This window comes from Belonocnema kinseyi, chromosome 4, assembly GCF_010883055.1.
Source record: "Belonocnema kinseyi isolate 2016_QV_RU_SX_M_011 chromosome 4, B_treatae_v1, whole genome shotgun sequence".
Lineage (NCBI taxonomy): Eukaryota > Metazoa > Arthropoda > Insecta > Hymenoptera > Cynipidae > Belonocnema > Belonocnema kinseyi.
Window position 1 is genome coordinate 135,122,919 of NC_046660.1, and position 17,103 is coordinate 135,140,021.

General features: G+C 32.2%; 1 protein-coding gene across 1 annotated transcript in view; it reads right to left on the reverse strand.

The window, feature by feature from the left end:
* LOC117171121 overlaps positions 1–17,103 on the reverse strand; it is a 259,952-nt gene that overhangs the window by 64,560 nt on the left and 178,289 nt on the right. Inside the window, exons 7-8 of the mRNA XM_033358174.1 lie at positions 12,983–13,204; positions 11,512–12,746 (exon numbers count right to left, since the gene is read on the reverse strand). Of these exons, the coding sequence (XP_033214065.1) occupies positions 11,512–12,746; positions 12,983–13,204 (1,457 nt within the window). The remainder of the gene's footprint in view (positions 1–11,511; positions 12,747–12,982; positions 13,205–17,103) is intronic.

Sequence of the window (17,103 nt, forward strand, 5' to 3'; positions counted from 1 at the left end):
GAGGGCGCATACTTTGAATAAAATATTTTTTATCATTCTCTTGAAATAAATGTGTTTTTTTCTTGAAAAAATACCGGTTTCATATGTATACACCTGGTAGATTTCTATTAAAAGTAAGTAAATTTAGTTTTTCTTACAATAATTAGATTTAAATATATATTCATTGAAATAAATTGCAAAGAAAACATTTTGTCGCAATCGATAGCGACCATAAATAAATTTGATTTTACTCAAATCTGTGTGCATTCTCATAATTGATTTCTAATAATAATCAATTTACAATTATTATTTAATAAATAATGTTTTAGAATGAGTTTCCGGGTTTATAATATCTGAAGTGTGAAAGATGTGGTAACATCTCTGTCGGATTCTGAAGAGGAGTGTTTTTCCGAGGACAGTGACGATGGAAGTTTAGTGGGAGTATTTGATAATCAAGGTAAGTTGATAAATGAATAGATAATTTAATGATTTTTATATGGCATATTTTGACCGACTTTATATTAAATTCAACGGCATATCGTACATGGGGTTCATTGTTCTCCAAATTCTGTACAGTGTGAGCCTAGGATGAAGCCAATTTGTCTATTTTGAAAGTAGTTATTGCAAAAATAGTATAAATTAAAATTTTTATGAAATGTTCAATAACATTCGAACTGATCAAGATTTTTCAATGTTCTTAGGCTCATTTTGAAGCTTTCTTACCGTATCACAACAGCTTATGAGCATGAATCTTGAAAAATTTCTTATCATATTATAAAAACTGGAAGTTGTAACAAAAAAGTGGAAAAATTGCAATATTCTTTGTGGTAAGAAACATATTTTTGTAAAATATATAAAACATATAATCACAAAATTTCTATGAAATTCCATCACAATATGTATTTGTTCAATTTTTATTCTAATTTGCCGACAGATAAAATGTTTTCAAATTCTTCATGAGGTGCCCGAACTGCATGCACAGAATGTGTGACGACCATCGTGCACCTGTATGTATTGAATGCGAGCGTTTTGCCGAAATATAAGCATTTCCTTGTAGTTTTTAAGTATTGAGCTAAATTTATGTGAAATAAATGGTTTTATGTTTTAGCTAATAAATCGCCTTTGTTTCGTTGAATTTTATTAAAATTCAAAAAAATACGATTTTTTTAAAGAAAAGATGATGCTGAAAGAAGATGAAACATACTTTGTTTAAAACAATTTTTTTTATAACAAAATTGATTTTTTGGTTAATTTTAATTCCAGAATTGTATTCTACGGAAAATTTCATATCAAAAACATATGTCTTTCGATATGTTTTGAACATTTCTTAATCTTCAAATCAGCGACTGAAATCGCGAAATCCCAATTTGCACCTGTGTACCGTACATGGGTGCTGGAATGAAGTGTACGGTGAAAGGTTTAATATTTTAATTATAAAATATTATATTAATATTAATGAATAGTTAACTATCTTTTAATGGAAATAGTTCAACTTTCAACAAAAACAATTAATTTTCTGCAAAACAAATAAATTTTGAATAAAATACTTAAATTTAAAAAAAAATGTTTTTAAATTTTTTTCAAAACAATAATTAAATTTTTAGACAAAATATGAAATTTTCACCCAAAAAGCTGAATTGTATACTAAAAAAGGCATTTTTAATATAATACATGAATTTTGTATAAAAGAAATTTATTTTCCACTAAGACTAATTTTCTATATAAAAAATTAATGTTTAATCATAGTTAAATTTTCGCCAAAAAAGATTAATGTTCTTGTATTTAAAAATTTTTTTAAAAGAAATACAAATAGAATGTATAAGGAAAACAAAAAGAATTTCGTACAAAATAGTTAAAAATCCTTAAATATTTCAAATCCTTTAAAATACTATACTAAATTATTAAAATCAATGGAAAATTCAGTGGAATCTATTAAAATATCCTAAGATATATTAAATCCTTTAAAATCTCATATTAAATTACTGTAATCAATTGAAAATTCCTTGGAACATTTTAAAATACTCAAAAGTATTTCGAAACTTTCCAAATCTTTTGAAACACCTTGATAGCTTTTAAAGATTTCTAAAGCACTTTGGAATTTTTTTTAATGACTCTGCTAAAATTGTTTAAATTCTTTTAAATTCCTTCAAATTATATAAATAAATTAAAAACTCATTGACATCTTTTTAAATATCGTCAAATATTTAAAACATTTTTTTAATTCTTTGAAATTCCTTGAAATTAGAAAAATAAATTGAAAATTCCTTGACATCTTTTAAAACACCCTCAATTATTTAGAATCCTTAAAAATCTTTTGAAATTTCTTAAAATTTTTTTAAGCTCTTGAAAATTCCCTTGACATTTTAAAAATACCCCGAAATATTTCAAATTTTTACAATTTCATATTAAATTACTTTAATCAATTGAAAATTCCTTGGAATCTTCCAAATTTTTCAAATCCTTCAAAATCTTTTGAAATACCTAGAACTTTTATAGCATTTCTAAATTACTTTGGAGTTTTTTTAAATTACCCTTCTAAAATGTTTTTAATTCTTTGAAATTCCTGTAAACCATAAAAATAAATTTAAAATTCCTTGGCATCTTTTAAAAAATCCTCCAATATTTAATATGCTTAAAAATCTGTTGAGAACTCTTGAAATTTTGTAAAGCTTCAGATTGAAATTTAAAAAAGAGGAGAGTTTCAAATTGTCATATAATGAAATGTTTGTAGATTAGAGTTTTGAAAATGGGATCAATAAAAATTCAAACCTTTCGAAATTTAATTTATAAAATAATTAATAATCATAAATAAATTGAAAGCGTTCAAACATTGAATGTACGTTTTTCAATTGGGCGATCTCTACATAAAATTATTTCGAAATGAAAATTTAGAAAACAGAAACTTTTCAGAATGTTAGAAATTTTAATGTTTGTAGATTAGTTAAACTATTAGATTAAAGTGTTAACAGAAATTACTCGAGCATACATTCAACTAATTCTAAAAGGATTTTTGTATATAATTCTAAACTCATATAACTTGTTGTTGTTGAAAAACATAATTATAAATTTTGAACGCTTTCAATTTATTAATGATAACTCATTTTTTTTAGATAAATTTCTGAATTTACCATTCAAATGTTGAAGAATTGAATCCTTTCGAGTTAAAAATTATTCATATTTCACAGTTGAATATTTTTGAAAATAAAATTTAGAAAGTTTTAATTTTTATTGATTCCATTTGCAAAACTCTAATCTACCAACATTTAAATATTTAACGTTTTGAAATTTTTCTGTTTTCTAAATTTCAATCTGAAGCTTTTAAAAATTTCAAGGTGTTTCAAAAGATTTCGAAAGTCTCGAAATACTTGAGAGTATTTAAAAAAGTTCCAAGGAATATTCAATTGATTACAGTAACGTAATATGAGACTTTAAAGGATTTTAAATATTTCAGGGTATTTTTAAAATTTCAAGGAATTATCAAGAGCTTTAAAAAATGTTAACAGATTTTAACATATTTTAAAGGACTTTAAATATTTAAGGATGTTATAAAAGACGTCAAGGAATTTTCAATTTAATTTTTTAATTTAAAGGAATTTCAAAGAATTTGAGCAATTATTTTTAAAAATTCCAAAGTACTTTATAAATCTGTAAAAGGTGTCAAGGTGTTTCAATATATTTTGAAGGTATCGAAGTACTTGAGAGTATTTTAAAAGGTTTCAAGGAATTTTCAATTGATTACAGTAATTTAATAAAAGATTTTAAAAGATTTGAAATATTTTAGGGTATTTTTAAAATTTCAAGAAATTTTCAAGAGCTTTGAAAATTTTCAAGAAATTTCAAAAGATTTTTAAGGATTTTAAATATTTCAGTATGTTTAAAAAGATATCAATGAATTTTCAATTTATTTTTATAATTTAAAGGAATTTTAAAGAATTTAAACAATTTAGACAGATTTATTTTTAAAAATTCCAAATTAATTTAGAAATCTTTAAAACGTTTCAAGGTGTTTCAAAAGATTTTATAGTAATGACGTTTTATTAATTTCAAATTTTGAGCGCTCAGTGTTTGACGGATTTTCGATGGGCGCAAAATACATTATCATCAAACTCGCATTTAGTACTGACCGTGCTCTGCCGTCGTTCGTCCCCTTCCAGTACATATGGGGATTAATTGTTTTCACAAAATTGAGCACTTGGCGACGTATAGCGGAAAAACTGTCTATTTTTCTTCATTTTTTCTGGGTTTTTCATAGGCCCTTATAATTTACAATTATATTTGAAAGATTTACATATTTAATTCAGAACCTTCTCAATCGAATTATCTTAAATCAAAGTAATGACAACTGCAGGACAACGTCACTCTTTAATCTTTAAAAATGTTTTAATTTTCAATTCAATGCCTTGACAGTGATTTTTAGAAGTTTAAGGGTGCGATTGCCAAAAATATGGACACTTTAAGTCCCAGTAGTTTTTCACATTTATTTTCATTCATGCATTTTTTTAACTTTTGCGCGAATCCTTTCGTATCATTTTTAATTGAAAATTTCCAGAATTACAATCAACAACTAAATATTCTACAAAATTAAAGATCATTTTAATTATTTTAATTTCTAATATCTATTAGATACCACACATCTCGCGATCGTGAGACGTGGCCATAAGTGAGATTTGCCGAGGTTCTACTGGGAGCCGGTGTCATTTTTAGATGGCGATTGCTCCCTGTAGATAATGTTGACAAATAGACTGCGGAAGGATGATGAGGGGAAAGGAATACTGCCAGAGACACTAGCGGGCATTAGGGAGGGAAGTCTAGGGGCAAATCACTCTCGAATCAGTGTAATTAATGCAAAGAATTACTGTAAATAATGAAGGAGATACGGAATCATTGTGAGTTTAATTGCATGTGACACAGCTAAATACCTATATTACCGACCACAGTTTTTCAGTTCACTGAATGTTTTTTTGAACCTAAGAACTTTTTTTGAAAATAAAATATCGAGCTGAAACTTTGGGAAATGTATTAGAGTACAATAAAGTACGTTTAGGTACTGCATTTTGGTAGGAACTTCACTGAAAATTATTTCATCTTTTTTCTGAACCTCAACATTTTTTGAACGTTCGAACTTTTTTTATACGTAAAATATCGGTCTCAAACTTTGAGAAATGCAAGAGCCGAAAGAAAACTACGTTAAAATACAAAGCTTAATAATAAAAGATGTAAAAAAAAAAATTTCAACAATCAATTCCAACGGCATCAGCCGGTAACGTTGTACACGAAAATACGAACCCTCTAGAGCCTCGTCTAGTGGCCGCCAGATTTCGTGTTTTCGTGTACAACGTTACCGGCTGATGCCGTTGGAATTAATTGTTGAAATATATTTTTATACATCTTTTATTATTAAGCTTCACACTTAAACGTAGTTTTCTTTCGGCTCTTGCATTTCTCAAAGTTTGAGGCCGATATTTTATGTATAAAAAAAGTTCGAACGTTCAAGAAATGTTGAGGTTCAGAAAAAAGATGAAATAATTTTCAGTGAAGTTACTACCAAAATGCAGTACCTAAACGTACTTTATTGGACTCTAATACATTTCCCAAAGTTTCAGCTCGATATTTTATTTATAAAAAAAGTTCTTAGGTTCAAAAAACCATTCAGTGAACTGAAAAACTGTGGTCGGTAATATAGGTATTTAGCTGTGTCACATGCCCTTAATGCGAAGTTTAATGTAACTCGTTATTCAGAAAAATCAGTAAGAAGTGTCAAAAAAATAAGGTACTTTCCGTAACTCGAACGCAAATTTAAGGTAGAGAATGTAAATAGTATTCGGAACGTGAATAACGTACGAAATAAACAAAATAGTGTAACGCGTAAATGAAAAAGCTGTGTGTTAACTATATGAATTTGTATCTCTTACTATTTTGAAAGAGTCAGAGATTAATAATTATAATCAATTTCATAAAATATGTAACTTTAAAAAATAAATTAAAAATCACAACATTTGCTGGGGAGTAAGACCTAATTACTAGTGTGTTTCATTTCCTCACAATCTATAGTTATTTCTTGTGCCTCTCACCTGAAAATTTAATTATCAAATTTTTTTGATAACTTATCACTTTAAATTCAAATTCACCTTTTTTGCTATAAATCAATCTTCCCAGTTGAAAATTTATTTTCTGGTCAAAAATATTATTATTCTAGTTACAAATTCATCTTTTTATTCATAAATCTGTTTCAAAATGCAACTGCTTTTTTAATATTGGTATTCTTTATTATGAAAATTTTTCTTTTACTGAAAATTTGATTACTCCAATTCATCAATTAATTTATTTTCAATGAATTCATTTGTTTATTTGAAAGTTTACCCAAAATTCGGGTGTAATTGAATTTTTATTATTTGGTATTTTTGGTTGTGGAAGTGCTACGTTTAAGTAAGGTAGCACCTCCACAAGAAAACTAATTTTTTTTTAAAAGTAAGAGCCCAAAAATTTTATATAGTGCACAAAAAAAATCTCAAAAAAAGATCAAAATTCTGAGCTATGAAGAATTTCGAATCAAAAAAATGCGTACATGCTGATTATGATATTTTCAAATCGCTAGCTGAAAAATTAAAAGTTTTTAAACTTTCTTACTTTAACATGCCTGTAAACAAATGACCCCTGCTGGAGTAATCTCACTCACACTGAGGTCCATGAATAGACCGAAAATTAGTAGAAAAAAATAAGTTGGGGCGGGCCTAACCATTCCTGAAAACTGAGCAAAAAGTTTGTCGACCACAAAGCGAGCTTGGCCAGACCACCCCTTTCCTCAGGGGTCCTTTGTTAGAAAATGGGAAAAAAATGTGACATTAAAAATTTCGTAATTTTGGAATCAGTGACTTGAAAGTAATATATTTGGAATGTGCGTCTTTTTCCGATTGCAAAGACATTTAATTTGTCTACAAAGGTTGAAAATTGGAGAAATATTTAGTATTAAGTTGACTGTAAAGCTGATGTTTCTTGATATTAAACTCCTACAAATTTTTAACTTTTCTAGGCAAGTAATATATCATTGGAATCGGAAAAATTCGTAGATGCCGATAATGCTATTTTTAATTCGCTAGTTAAAAAATTTTTAATTTTAAATTCTCCGTACTTTGACATGCCTGTGGATAAGACTCTTGCTTGAGTAAGCTCACTCACACTAAAGTACATGGATAGACCGAAAAGTAGTAGAAAAAATTAAGTCGGGTGAAGCCTGACCATACCTGAAAATTAAGCAAAAAGTTTGCCGACCACTGCCCTAAACCAACATATCTTCTACCTTTAAACCAGGCCTGTCCAGAGAGGGGAGTTCGACTCAAACACCACATGTTTGAGCGTTGAGAATCTTTATAACTGCAAAAAAGCGATTTGGGACTTTAACACCACCACAAACCTCCACTCGCTGCCTAAAAGGCTTCGTAGTTGTTCGTGGCGCGTGCCACGTGACGTACATGGTCGAATTCAGTACAGTAGATAAGTTTTGAAGTAGGTGCTTTAGGGCGACCAATTTGAAATGCAATATTTTTATTGTATTGCTTTAAAATGCAACTCGAACGAAAGAGAAATGTTTACTGATATCCTGAGCTTGAAAATTTATACCTTTTTACGAGAGGAATATAATTTCCTCAATATTGCAACAATTTCCAAATATCAATAGTTAGTATATTATTATATTTTACTCTACAATAAAAATTAATGAAATGCATAAGCGCCATCACTTTAAATAGGTGAGTTGCAAGATCCACATTTCGAATAATTTTGATCATTTTTTTTGTTTGTAAAGTGTAAGCTAATATTTAAAAAATGTTGAAATACTTGCCCTTCAATATTTATAAAAGTTCATATATTGAATGTGAATTTATTGCAATACAGTAATATAGTGTAGATAATGTAATTGCCTCTTTTATTTCTTATTATAGGGGAATTAAATAGTTCAATAAATAAGGCCTTAAAATTCTCTATTGCAATAAACTTGTAAAGTTGAAAATTTCGCTGAGTTTTTTCCCAGAAAAGCGGGTTATGCAATTAACCATTATGTGAATAATCGAAGAATTATTTACAACTTTCTTTAAAAAAATATCATATATCTTCCCTATTTGTAAGACTTATGCATTCTTAGACTGCCAATATATTAATTATGTAAATTCCAAATTACTTCACTTTGTTTTGAATTCTGTCGCCCTGAAATACCTTTCGAGATACTACGTATCTACAGCACTGGTTACCTCCCTTTCATTTCAGAAACCGACCACCTCTGAAGCTGAGTAGAGAGACTGGATGTAGAACTCAAACATATGGTGATTGAGTCAAACTTCCCTCTCTGGACAGGCCTGCTTTAAGCCATAGACTCATTAACCGTATCTTGACAAACAAATTCTACACACTTAAACAATACACTCATCAACTTCAGGTTTTAGAACCCTAGATCATTAAACTTAAGATTTTTAAACCCTATATTCCTAACACATAGAACATTAAACGATAAACGTATAAACCATAGATCCACAAACATTAGTCTCACAAACCTTACACGCCTATACAGTACACTTACAAACCCTGGAAAGTCGAATCCCAGACCACCAAACCCAACATTTTCAAACCCTAGGTTCTCAAATGATACTTTCTGAAACTGTAGAAGCGGAAATTCTAAAATCTAAATTCTAGGCTAAAAAACTCTGATCACAAATTTTAGAAATATGCATACATCAAATCCAAGTTCATCAAGTTCATCAAATGAAAACTCTTAAGCACCTAGGTTTTGTGAATTTGGGTTTTAAAACATTAACTGAAAACTTTAAAATCTATAATGTGTATAATTAATTTGAACTAATGGTGTGCAATGTTTTGTGAAACTAAGATTCATGGATCTATGGCTTATTCGTATACGGTTTATAATTGTACTGTATAGGTGTGCAAGGTTTGTGAAACTAAGGTTTGTGGATATATGGTTTATGCGTCTATGGTTTCAAGGTCTATGATTTAGGCACCTAGGGTTAAAAAATTTTATGTTTGGTGGTCTAGAATTCTAGTGCCTAAGGCTTATGAGCGTATGGTTTACCTGTGTGGGGGTTGCTTATCAATATACAGTTTATGCGTTTATGGTTTGAAGGTCTAAGATATATTGGTCTAGGGTCTTAGACCGTAAAATTTAAGGTCCTATGGTTATTTGGTCCAGGATTTGAGGGTCTAGGTTTTGACGGTGTAGGGCTTGACGGTCTAGGGTTTGAAGGTCTAGGGTTCGACTGTCCAAGAGTTATAAGCGTATTGTTCAGGTACATGACAATTGCATGTGTTGGTAGGCCCTCTTTCAAGTATTCTGTCTTTTTTTTTAATTTGTTGAGAATTGGATCGAAGCTAGAATTTGGTCCATTTTGTCCCATGTGCCAGAGTGATAAAAGGTAGTGAGCAAACAAGCGCGTTCTAAGAACCTGTCACCGCTCAAAATAAGCGCCGCAAATATTTATTTACTCGATTGACCTTGAAGTACTAGATTGAACTTTTAATTTGAGCCATGCAGAAGTTTAGGGGACATCAGGGTCTACCCTACGTTGTTTTTTAAGATCATTTTTTTTAATGGCGTCATAAGGCGTCATAATGTGTTATCTAATTTCCTTGACTTCGTCTGAATTTCCCGAATTCCGTGCATTATTTTGATGTCTTTAAAATTTCGTGAAATAACGGAGTTCTCTGAATGACTTAAATACCTTTTTTTAGAATTCATTCAGTTATCCGAATTTCTCAAATTCGTTTAATTTTTTGAAATGGCGAAACCCCTTGAATTTGTGACTTTCCCTCCATTATCTGAATTCCTTAAATTCGTATAGTTTCATCAATTATCTGAATACCCGGAATTCTATGAGAAATAAAAAGATTTCCGTTAACATAATAAACTTACTTTACGAGAGCTCAAGGGCTTGGGAAAAATCAGCCATGCCTTCAGAGAGGGAAAAAACAACCTCGGATTTTTAACAGCGATCAAATCACTTAGTTGTGAAATCAATGTAAATAATTTCTATCTTTATGTCACGCGGAACAATGACAAGCATCTACCGCATATTTTGCGACGATTAAGCTGCTTCCCAAAAAATCATACACTTATTCAGCGAGGGTACAATCTACCTTCGATATTAAAAATCGACCAAGTGCCTTAATTGCCAATTATAAGAAAATTATTGTCATCTTTAAGACATGCCCACCAAAAAAACCCTCCTTAACTTACTTCAAGAGGGTTTGAGTGTTTCCAAAAACCCATCTACTCCTACAGCTAACTATCCTTCAGATAACCGTCTGGGGGGGGGGGAGGTCAAATTCACCAAACGTCTTGAAAATGTGGTAAATATGCATAAAAAATTCTGGAAAAATTCATAGATCACTTTTGAACCTTCTACTTTATGATAAAATTATAGAATTTGATATTCGTTAAATCAGAATAATAAATAATTAACAATAAACAAACAAATATCCTCTAAAACAAAAAGAAAATCAATTAAAAATTAGAAAAAAATACTATGAGTACTCAAGAAAAGAGAATTGTCCACCCCTTCATCGAAGGTAGAAACAACCGTCCGTCCTAAATACGTGGAGGCTATTTATTACCGCTCTGCTTGTCATGGAAAAGTATTTGTTACTCGCGAAGTGGAATTTTCAGTTTATACATTGTGTGGCTTGTTTTTGTGACGATTAGGTGTAAACAATAATTTTAGACAGCAGTTCTTATTTTAAATTCTGTGATGACTATTTCAAAATTACTTTTGACCTACGTAAAGTTTTAGATCACAATTACATTTTTTTATAAATAAGATGATTGGATTGTTTAAATAAGGGTTGATTAAAAAAACAATGATTTTTGAGCCATTGAAAGTAGAAAAAAGCAAGCATATCCTGATTGATAATTTGGGAAATATTTCTAATCAGTGTGCACGTTTATATTTTCTTGAGATGTGTGAATTCATGCCTATTGATATGTATATGAGTGTTAATGTAAGAGTGTATGCTCACATCGAGCGGTGCAAAATTTTCGACGAGAGCCGGGCTGGACGGGCACTGAAAATCAAGAATACGGGGCTGAAAGCAGAAGCTTTCCTCAGAAAAAGAAGCATGGCACGCGGCCACAAACTACGTCGCGTATCGGCATAATAATTTGAGATCATAATAGAAAAGTTAATAAACGAAAGGTATTATTGATAAGTGATAACAAAGGAAGTTTATACAATATTTATTTTCTATACCGAACCCAAAATTTATTTAACATATTTGTATTTAAGTGAGGGATTTGCTTTTTTGTAACGATTATAAATAAAGGAGCTAGAATGTAATTATTTTATTTCGCTTAATTTTATAGACGTTACGGCTGAGTTAAAGGCAAGATCGCGGAGACCTATTTTTTCAAAAACTAAGCGTAAACAAATTTTCTTTTCGGTAAAAGAAGCAAAAAATATAATGTATGTAATTTTTTTCTTCAGTGACGCCGCTAAGTTCGCTGACCTGGGAAAATATTGTATAAAAAGGACTCACCTCAGGTTGTCACCATACTGGTCGTTACATTCTGCGTCATATTTAATGACAGCAGTAGGTATTTTTATATACGTGTCTTGTCTTTTAAATTGTCTTCTATTATCTGATGTGGAGAGGACGATATTTGAAGGTCTTGGAATACGAGATATTGGATTTGGATTATTTGCGTTATTTTCTGTATTATTGCTAATCTGTTTAGCTAAATTATTGATTGTTTCTTTGCAATTGTCACAGTAGTTTGCTGCACAAGAAATAGTGATATGGGGCTTGACAGATTCGCCAACAGAAACGTCAGTGAATTTTTTCCTTAGGGGTGACGTACCAAATTCTCGACTCTTGGGTACTAGGCCGGAAGTATCAGTACTCTTCACATTGGTTTTTATTAAGTCATTTACAAGTACACCAATAGATTTTGTTGTCATTCGTTTCGGCTGGGTATAACCATAGTTAAAAGAATTACTTCGTAAGTTCATAGAATTCAAGGAAATAGAAGGGATTGTGACGGGATCAGGGCCTGCAGCTACAGATTTTGTACAAGGACCCATATTCATCTCAGTGCCGACTTCACATGTTCTGGGTTTTGCTGTCAATCCAATACTATTTCGCAATCTAAATAGTTCTGATGTCTGAATTTGTTTATTCTTAACATCTATAGTACACTGCGATTCTTTAGACACCTTAGCTTTACTTAGAAAATCCTTATGAGCACTTAAAGCAGCCTCTACAGCAACTACGATATCCTCTGCTGTCATTATGTCTTTGATCTTCAAAGGCGTCATTGTTTCCTTCGAACTCGTTTTCACTAGTCTCCTCACATTAGGCTCGTTTTCTTTTTCGGGTAAAATTTCTTCACGAATTATAATGCTTTGCTGAAGAGGCCTGGTGTTATGTCTATAAGTATTAACACCAAAATCTCGGAACTGTCGCGCAGGATACACATTGAGCGATTTGTTTAAATAATTATTTCTGGCTTGTAAGGGTTGAATATTTTCAAATGCCATGGGGCTTTCAGTGGTTTCGGAAAATTTTGAAACCGGTTGTGAAAAGTTAGGAATAATGTACTCAATATTCATTGTGCTACGCTCCAGTTTTGTCGGAGTGATAGACGGTAAACGATGTTCGAGGCGTGACTCTTGAAAACTGTTAAATGCAATATTAGAGCCTAGTAAACACCCTTTTGGAGACGATTGCTGAACGGAGGTACTAGTCATAACACCCACATCTCGAGTTTGAATCTAAAAAAATAGGTCACCCTTTAATTATTTGGCGAAATTAGATTAATGTGTTTTAAAAGTAGTATAATCGGAATAATTAAAACCCTGAGGATGACATGACCTCTTTGCTATTGCGCGAATTGGAATACATTTTTAATACTCTATTGATAATTTAAAATTAATATCTTGGAGGTAGGCTGCCCAGAGTTATTTTTGTTTGATGGAAAATGTTAAGAACAAAAAACAAATTCAAATACCTGCCGGTGAGAGACACCAACATCTCTCGTCATGACTATACATGATGTGCCCATTTCCCTGGTCGTTGTAGTCGTTTTTGCATCTTGCGGCCAAACTCGAGCCTCTGAGAAAGAAGGACTTCGAAAACTGTTGAAAGTATCATTCTCAAATGTTGATCTGTTGAAATCATACACTTGACGAATGAGATCTCGTTTCTCTTCTTGAAGAACCGAAAGTTGGACCTAAAAATGTTTGCATTTTATTTAAGAATTCATACATCTATTTCAAGGAGTTTGTCTGCTAATTTTCATACATTGTACCCTGTATTTCAAGAAAAGGGTTCCCTATAACAGCCAAATGAAATGAAAATAACAGTTTCTGTTGAAACGTGCTCATATATAGAAATATATGAAATAGATATATGTAAATATATATACCTACAATTATAGGAGAAAATACATATAAAAAGAATCTTGGTATTGCAAGTATTCTCAGATTTTTACGTCCGGGAAACAACTATGGTATTACTAAAGGAACAAACTTTTTCGGTTTGACTTCATCTAGGTAATTTCATTTAAAATTCTGTATGTCCGGTCGGAATCAGAAGGATTCCCTTATCAGATAGCCTATTGATAAAATATAAGTATAAACAAAAATAATAAACGTCGAAAGAGATTGACTAAGAGAGAATTAAGATTGGTAAAAGACAATACCTGCTAATATCTGTTAAAATATATAATACAAGAAAATTCTGTCGTGTTCAATTATAGTATATGATTTTTAGCTAATGACTTTTTGAAAATGGTTAAATTGTAACAGAAAAGTTACTCTAACATATGACTCGAGACGGCCCTGTACGGACGGGTGACTAGGCCTTACACGAGAGGAGATAGAATCCACCGAGGGACCCAAAGCCCCGTTCGACACCGCGTCCCGCCGCCAGTTACCTGACGCTCGCTTATGGTGATTCCAGACTCCACCCATGACTAGAGTTCTTAAATTCCCGACAATTTAAGTTCAGGTTATATAACCGAGAATAGGACAGATTTTAAGAGAATTTATGATTTTTAACAATATTTTTATTGTTCACGTTATGCTAACGGTTGAATCTAAATTATCGTTTAGCTTGGGCATATTCAGGATTTAAACTATGCAAAACAGTAGCTTATGAATTATTTAACAATGTTGGACTAAAAATATATAATTTCATAAAATAGTGAACTTTATATCTATAAAGTATAAAATTTCTCATCCTGGTACTTATTTAGTCAAATGTCATTTCAATCGTAGCTTTACGCTCAAAAATTTATTTTACATTTAAATTTTAACTAAATGTTTTTCTTTTAATGACATGCTTAAAAGGTAAAGCACATTTTTTGCACATTTTAGAAAGATAAGATTTTAATTATATATTTTATATCAATATATTTGATTTATAACAACTAAAAACTGTTAGAGGTTTTGCAGGTTCAGCGCAGACATAACCTATAATATGCATTCAGATTCATCTGGCTCGATTAATAAGAATACTTTCTTGAAAAAGTGCTTTTCATTTCAAATACTAGACCGGTTGTTTATTATATACTTAAGATACGTTTTCAATATTAAAAAATCGTTGAAAGTTAACGAAAAATACAATTTTCTAGTGATTAAAATAAATTCTAAAATTCTGACAAATTCTCAGAGAATTTATTTCTCGGTATTATTCTCGGTAATATTCTCATTCTCGTTACCATTCTCAAAATAATATAACTGGCTCAGAACTCTACTAATGACAGTCCGCGTGGCGCATCACCGCGTTTTTTGCCTTCGGTTCTAACTAGTACTAACCTCTGGTTAGAGAAGTGAAAGATACTTGGAAGAAAATATGACCGCCACAGATTGCTAGACCGTATTTTCAACTGTGTAATACATCCAGACATAAATTTATAAAGTTTATATGCCACACTGTTGATTCAAGTTGAGGGGGGGGGGGGGGATTAATTTAATATTATCATTTTTAATTATGAAAACGGATTTTCTTTCTTTACCATGCGGAATTAATTTAGACAGTCGATTTTGTGAAGAATGTCATCTATTGGTAGTAGTATTCATGAAAATTCTAGTATCCCTTCTCTTGGGTTTTGCAAGAAAACTCCTAAAATTATGTTTAAAAAATTCACAAAACATGAAAGATATTTTAAATTGAAAAGTTACAGACTGTAACTGCCTATCTCACGGTCGTGAGACGTGGTTGTAGCTGAAATTTTACCGCGATTTCGCTGGGAGCGGATGCAATTTTTCAGATTAGCACCCGCTCCCGGTGAAATCCCACGGTTGTCCTTATGACAAATTTTTAATATATATAATATATCAAAAATTTGTCGTAAGGACAACCGTGGGATTGTTGAAACGCAGGGATGCTTTTCAGGCTATTAACAAGTGAATGCTTGGCACCTCCAAGAGCGCCGATGATAAGGACGATTAGTTTAACAGAATATTCCGGGTACAATCTTGCAACTCCCGTGTAAGGTCTCTATACCTCTCTTTCTTTTCATTCTCCTTGGCTATGATGTTTTTGTCAGCTGGTGCCGAAAATTCGATAACGAAAATGGTCTCTTCTCGAAGTCAAGAAGAACCATGTCAGGCCTCGAGTGTGCAACAGAAACAATTGTCGAGAATATAAAGTTCCAGTATAAGCGGCACTTCCCATTCTCGAACATTGACTCGATTTCCCTAGGAGCATTTAGAGGAGTGATATTAAGGTTAATGCCGTAAGAGTGATAGAGATGGCAATAAAGCTCTCTCAGTGCCGGATTGTGCATTTGGATGTAGGTCGTTCCCGCATGAGTTGGACAACTAGATAGTATGTGAACTAAATGTTCGGGGTGTGCATGGCACGGCCTGCAACTATCATCGGTAATGTCTTGGTTCAAAATGTGGCGACGGTATGTTAAGGTGGAAATGACACCGTCTTGACATGCCAAAATGAAATCCTCCGTACTAGACTTCAATCCGGGAGATTTAAGGAAAGCAAACGTTAGCTCACACGACGTTGACTGATCCTCCACATTTCTGTGGAAGATACCGTGCATCCTCTTATCGAGGAGCTGTTCACGAAAGGTTTTCTCTTGTGCTTTCTTAATCCGGGCTTTCAGGAGTGAGTACTTGAGATAGATAAGATTTGATGCATTTTGCTCACCCCTAATACTGAAGTTAAGTCCAAGTGTTTCAGCAGCCTCCTCCGCTGCTTTGTACAGAAACGCTCCTTTGCCCACTACTTCGTGATTCCTGACCATTTTAAGAAGAGGGTCTCTTCCATTTGCGACTCATGTGCTGTACCCAGAATAACCCTGTTGTGAAGACATTCAAGACTCAATATTTCGCGACCACCTTGACGGCGTGCGATGTGCAGTCGCGGAACAGAAGACTTAAGGTGCATGCTTTTGTTCATGTGCATAACCTTTCTTGTCCCGATATCAAGAGATCTGACCTCGTTCTTCGTCCATGGAACTACTCCAAATGAATTGAGTAGTACCAGGACGGCAAGCATGTTCGTTGCAGATACTTTTTTCCTCGCCGACAGTTCGGAAGACCAAATCTGTTGGATGAGACGTTTGTATCTGCTTCGGAGAGTATCCTTTATAGACGTCACATCCTGAATGCGGCTCTGTGGCACGCCCAGGTATGTATAAGTTTCTCCAGCGCAAAGATGTCGTATGGCGCTTCTATCAACGAGCTCAGAATCTTCACGGATGCCATTAAGTTTTCCTCGCTTTAAATAAGCCTTGGCGCATTTGTCTATCCCAAATTTCATTCCAATTCCCTTAGTATATCGTTCGAGAATCCCTATAGCTAGATGTAGTTGCTCTTTGTTTTTAGCATGTAAAATACATGAGTGACCTTGTACTTTCGATCTGCAGGTTTGCCGCACAAGTACCCGTCGGAATGGCGAAGTGCTAGAGATAGTGGCAATAATGTAAGGCAAAAGAGGCGTTGGCTCATGATGTCGCCCTGAAAGACACCTTTCTGAAAGGTGATCTTGTTAGTTGTCACACGTTTTTTTCCAGATGAGATAGTAAATCTGGTTTTCCAAAGCGGCATCAATCTCTCTATGCACCTAACTATTTGCGGATAAACCTTTAAGATTTCCAAAAGACAG